The following is a 6488-nucleotide window of genomic DNA, read 5'->3' on the forward strand; positions in this document are numbered from 1 at the left end:
TTATTATCATTATCATTATCATTATCATTATCATTATCATTATCATTATCATCATCATCATTATCATCATCATCATTATCATCATCATCATCATCACCACCATCCTAAAAATATCATTTGTTCTATGAAAATGATTTTTATTCATTATTCATTATGTACGACAGGTTTTAGCTCTGGTGAGGGACTTGCGCGACCACCCAGCCTCTTCAATGATCTCCTATGGCGCCCCTGTGGTCATCTCCTCCGACAACCCGAACGTGTACTTTGCCAAGATGCAGTCTCACGACTCCTACGCCGCCTTCATGGGACTGGCCTCGCAGCAGGATGACCTCAGACTGCTGAAACAGCTGGCCATTAACTCCCTTAAGTAAGATGGAAAAAATCTCGTTAGTAACTCCCTTCAGTAAGATGAAAAAAAATCTCGTCGTTAACTCCCTTAAGTAAGATGGAAAAATCTCGTTGTTAACTCCCTTCAGTAAGATGAACAAAATCTCATTATTAACTCTCTTGAAGAAGATGAAAAATCTCGGTATTAACTCCCTTAAGTAAGATGAAAAATCTCGTTATTAACTCCCTTCAAGAAGATGAAAATTCTCATCTCATCATTAACTCACTCAAGTAAGATGACAAATCTCATCATTATCTTTCTTAAGAAGGAAAAAAAAGTGAGATTTTAAAAAATCTTGTCACTAACTCTCTTAAGTAAGATGAAGAAACTGGGCATAAACTCCCTTCGGCAAGATGAAACATATCACCATTAAGTTAACCTCACCATTAACTCCCTTGATTAAAATAAAACAATTCTCCATTAACTCCCTTCTAGGACCTTTATAGGATGAGATGATATGACATGAGATGGCATGAAATGAGATGAGATGAAATCAGATGAGTTGCGTGAAACGAGACGAGGTGAGGAGAGGAGAGGAGAAGTGAGGTTGAGGTGAGGTGAGGTGAGGTTAGGTCAGGTCAGGTCAGACCCGGTCAGCAAAGACAAGGTACGATGAAATGAGATGTTATGAAATGATGTTAGATGTAAGAGGTGAGGTGAGGTGAGGTAAGGATGGGTGACATGAGATGAGATGAGATAAAAATGAAATGAGGTGAGATGAGATGAGATGAGGCCAGTTGAGGTGAGGTGAGGTGAGGTGTGAAACTGAAAACTCCCTCTGATGCATAGTCCTTTGGCATTACAACGCGCACACTGATATAACGTTAAAACCGCAGAAAGAAGTTGACACAAATATAGGAATTGATAGTAGTTCATTTTGTTGCAAGTGCCGTAAAACTTCTTCTTAAACTAAAACCTGTTTCCTTCTCCCCAGATACAGCGCCATGACGGAAACAGAGAAGACAGATGCCTTTGCCGCTTGGCAGATTCGATGGGATCTATTTGTAGAAGAGGTCATCGCTAAATATAACTTGGAGAGCTACTGCCAAAAACCGAACTTGTGAAACCTAAAAGCCCCCCAACTCGTTGCTCAATACGATAATAGTATGTTTATGTAATGAATATAAACAAGCAGATTAAGTTTTCATTTCCAGACTCTTCACCTTGCTGGCAATGTCCTCTCATATATATGTACAACTAGCTGGTCCCCCTTTCGATGAACCGAAAGTCATTGGCGTACCATATTTACACTCTACTGGAATGATGCAACACTTCTTGAGAGATACGAAAAATTAGAAGGTCTAGATCTATACTCTCAAAACGAAATGCGTATAGCGAAATATCACTTTCGGCACTTCTGCTGTGAAGGACAGCTAGATCCATGCAGATTTGTTTCATTTCTCAGTGGTATAATCATAAAGGCCAAAGAAGGACGGGAACTTTTTGTCAAATATATTTTTATTAAATCAGGAAATGAATAAATAAAAAATCAGGCTCCGTCATGGGGACCAATCTATCTTTTTGCAGGTACTTGCCAACTTTCGACTATGTAGCTGTCGCAGTTTTATGGGAAAGGGGACAAATGTATTTCCAAGTAACCAGATATATAATAGATGTATAGATTGATTTTCTATTCCGATTTCGTGGTTGTACACTCCAAAATTTCAAAAGTATGAAATCATGAGTGCGCACGGTTAAAGAACGGAAACCTCATCTGTTTACAATGGCGTCTTAGAAGACGGTCTTTCTCAAGATTAGATTTAAACGAAACTAATGAAAAACCGAGAGTTAAACTACTGTGACTTCAATAAATCTGTGCACTCTTCAAATGATTCTGGACCACCATTAATTTGGTCAAATTCGAAATTATGTGGTTCGGAAGTTTTAGGCGGCCAAAGTGACGAACTTTCATAAATATACTATATAGAGATGTACATGTATTACAACTGTATATATAATGTGTGTGTGTCGAAGAGAAAGAGAGAGAGATAGAGAGAGAGAGAGAGATAAAGAGAGAGAGAGAGAAAGAGAGAGAGAGAAAGAGAGAGAGAGAGAGTCAGAGAGCGAGAGAGACAGACAAAGACATACCAGAGAGTCTGTATAGCGAGAGAGGAAAATGAGGCGGGCGGTCCGTGGCAACAATGCTGGCGGATGCGAGATCGCGGCGCGGCGACCTACTTTCAAAGTAAGAAGGTAAACAACACCACGTGCGCAGGGTGTGGCCAGTGCTTGATGAACTGTACTGTTAAGTCAGCATAGACATTTACGGGTTAGGGTCTCACGATTCACCACATCACAGCGTCCTCTCGCCTGAACTTGAAATAATGGGGCATATTGAAGCTTCGCTGGGAAGCAGCATTCAGGATATATGCTTTCGGAATTAGGCCTATTTGTTTGATGTTGTGAATGATGTCTAGTAGGACTGACTGGAGGATTGCTGATTTTGTTGGACCACGGGACAGCACGTATGAGATTGGTTGTCTCCAATTTCTGGACAAACCTCGCTCCATGAATACAAGAGCATATTGGTCAGCATGAAGTTTGGAACGACCAGTTGCACCGAAGTCCTCAAAACCTTCAACTTCGTCGTTGGTTGGGTCATATTTGATTCCATGTTTCAGTGACATTTCATCAAACACAATGGCACACATTTTTCTTGAGGGCTCATCTGCATCACCTCAATCCTGAACAAACGCATGATGTTTTCACAGATCATTGGGCGAATGTTAACGTTGTGCATGGCTAAAGAAAGGGTGCGTGGGGTTGGTAGATGGAAGATTTTTTTAAGTAAACTAGATTCTATATTATGCTTTTTTGCTGGCATGATACAGCAACAGAGCAAAGCTTTTCTCCTGAAATGTCCATCTTCGAGCCTTGCTTTCAATGTTGGAAACTCGGATTTGAGTTGTAACAAACTTCAATGCTCTCTCGGGCAAATAATGACTTAGAAGTTCCTTCAAATTTTCAAAAGTGTCATCAGTTGATGAAGTGGTGGTAGCAGTGATAGCGTTTTGTTTAGCTTCGTTGGGTAACTTTAACATTTTCCTCATTCGCCACGTTTTCGTTCTTTCTGCTTTAAGTTTTCTTTTTAGCGTGCACTCTCTTTGTTCCTGTGTATGACTAGTGGAAGAGCAAGGGACGTTGGTGTTGAAGTCAGAGGTGTGGGGTGGTGAGGATGGCTGTGACTGTTCCTGGGTTTCAGGCAGTGGTCGTGGTTTAGGACCTGGCCGAGATGGTGTGATTTTAGGAGGAGGATTTGGAACGTTGAAAACTGTAGGAATGGCACCCCTTACCAGGCCTGGTCGTTTTGTCGCTGTTTTACTAAAGAAACGACTTTCGAAATGTTCAGAGCACAAATGATTGTTCTTGCTGAAATGAGCTGCTGGCTTACCCTCTAGGTCCTGTCTCCTGGTGTTCACCACCCATTGTTTACATCTGAATGAGGTATCAATATAACAATTGTAAATGCAAAGTGCCCAATAAGCAAATAAAAATACAATGGCTATAAATGATTATGTCAAAGATCATAATACATTCATTTTCAATGTGACAAGCACCATAGTACCGGTATATCATGAATAAGCCAACAAACAAAAATCCTCTTCAGTTATTGGGCATTGCTCAGCTGATATTTCTCCATCTATTACATGTATTACTATTAGCTGTTGTTGTTTTTTAAATAACAAACAATTTGTGAAATGTTTGTACAATTCTGCATTATCTTTGCATCTGGTTTTTTGCAGTTTATTTAATCACGTGCTTTCAAATGAATTGTCATACTTAAACACACATTAAAACAAAAATGCCAGTATGAAGAAATGGGCAAATGCGGGAAAGGGGGTAGATCTAGATTATAAATATAATTCTGTAAAAATATGTAAACAAAGAGAAAAAAGACTGATATGAATTATTTTTGATTTGGTCAGTTTGCTATGCCTAAGGCTCGGTTAGGCTCTTAATTATTTCCTGGCCGAGTGATAGTGGGCCCTCTTTATTAATAGATTCTAGATTTAGATCTAGATCTAGTAAAAACAAATTGAGTTTAAATCTAAATAAACAATAGTTCAAATAAAGAATTGAAAGCACAGTATAATTCTTATCTTGCAGGATAGGATCGAAATCTAAAAAATGAAAGGTCGGGCCGTTTATTATTAGAATCTGTACAGTTTATCGCAGAGCACCACTTACAATGCGTGTTTTTCGCAGCCATTGTTGAACAGAATGGTTCGTGTTTACCGTCTTACTTGGGCGTTGTTATGCGCAGAGCCCGATACGCGCATCCCGCATCGCTTTCCCCTCTCGGTAATTCTAAGCTCTCTGGACATACACAGACAGACAGACAGACAGACAGACAGACAGACAGACAGACAGACAGACAGACAGACAGACAGACAGACAGATAAAATGACAGACAGAGACAAGTTGAGCCCATATATAATAATATAAGTATATGATGTTATTATTGTTATCCTATATTCAGAAATATTGTTACGGTCAGAAAAATAACATTTTATGTAAAAAGAATTCAGTATATATACTGTGTGTGTCTATTAGAGAGAGGGAGGGGGAGGAGAGGGGGGGGGGGACAATGAGAAAGAGACAGACAAACAGACAAACAGACAAACAGACAGACAGACAGACAGACAAATAAAAGTTAAATGCATATAATAATACAAGCGTGTAATGTTATTATTCATTCAGAAACATTGGTAGGTTTAGAAAAATAAACTTTTATGAAAAGAAAAAAACTCGCTGATGGGTATTTTTTTCTGGGGTGATGTGGATTTTATAGGAGTAATTTAAACGTTTCTACGATCCATTGCTCTCTCACCGAACCATCTGCCGCCTATATGTGGTTGGCTGATGCTCTGGTGTGGTTCACTCCTCCTTTCCTATCAAACATCTGTCGTCCTCCTCTTTGCTTCTTCCTTTCTCTGTACGGTACCATCTCGTAATAATTCTATTCTTAGACTCTTACATGACCGTAATTGTGTTGCTAGTGCCGGGAAACTCTTACTAAAGCTAAGCTAAGCATCCTCCGCCTGTTTGTGTTTGGAATTCACTCGGAGAAGGACGGTTGTAAGCAAAAGGCGTTGATCTTGTACGTAACATTTCGCTAGTGCTTTTTCGGGGGGAAGGGGACGCCACTGGTAGAAAAAAATATGAGGAATAATTTTGTAAGTTTAACGCCCCTTGCAGCATTATGAGAATGATTTATTAACCTCAATGACAGGACTGGGTCAAATTGGAGAATTCGCGTAGAATGCCTTTGCCACGGACACAACGTCGAAACGAACTGACTCTATGTGAACCTTTGAACCTGAAATTTCACAATTACGAGTCTGGTGGCATAACAACTATGCTTCACGCTGTGGGTGTGGTCGTGTAACATTCAATCTCCCGATTTTACAGTTTCACAATTACGAATCAGGTGGCCTAACAACTATACTACACGCCGTGAGGGTGAACGTGTGACTTTAGATATTATGCTTCGTCAATGTTTACTTTTTTTTTGTTTTTTTAAAAAGATAGTTGAACTTAGGAAGCCGCAGTCAAGGGTTAAAACAGCAGCAATATCAACAAAACACTACCCCAACTGATACTACCAGCAATAACAACAACAACAGCAACAACAACAACAGCAACAACAACAACAATCTGTCCCTGTTGCATAATCAAGCTCAAAGACTTCGAACAGTGGCTCAGAGATGCGTCATTAGGGGCTCCAGCTGTGGCATCTCTTTGGGGAAAATTCAGGGAGTTTGGACTGCCTCACCCGTTACCCAAGTGAGGCGGTGTGGCCCTGGCTCTTCGGGACTCTAAACGATGCCGGAGGATAAACTATCACACACACACAAGCCACAAGGCACAGTGCGGTGTGTCTGATCTGTAGGCCTATTCCACGACAACTGACGGGACATTTGGACTATCCTTTCTTACAATGATAGGGGGCTCTCGTGGCCTAGAGGTTAAGGTGTTGGCCTCTCATTCAAAGGTCCCGGGTTCGAATCCGGGTAGCGACCAAAAAATTTTCTTCTCTAAAATTGTCTCCTTTCACCTCCTTTCCTGCTCTCTAGCAATGTTCTATTCTCTGCTTTCA

At 40.3% G+C, this 6488-nt stretch overlaps 1 protein-coding gene across 1 annotated transcript in view; it reads left to right on the forward strand.

Moving 5' to 3' along the window:
• The window catches only part of LOC101862665 (adenosine deaminase 2), a gene marked incomplete in the record, with an annotated part of 52613 nt that extends 50926 nt beyond the window's left edge, over positions 1-1687 (forward strand). The window contains 2 exon segments of the mRNA XM_013085548.1: positions 165-367; positions 1323-1687. Coding sequence (XP_012941002.1) covers positions 165-367; positions 1323-1452 — 333 coding nt within the window.
• Positions 1688-6488: the final 4801 nt, after the last annotated feature.

This window comes from Aplysia californica, unplaced genomic scaffold (genome assembly GCF_000002075.1).
Source record: "Aplysia californica isolate F4 #8 unplaced genomic scaffold, AplCal3.0 scaffold00385, whole genome shotgun sequence".
Taxonomy (NCBI): domain Eukaryota; kingdom Metazoa; phylum Mollusca; class Gastropoda; order Aplysiida; family Aplysiidae; genus Aplysia; species Aplysia californica.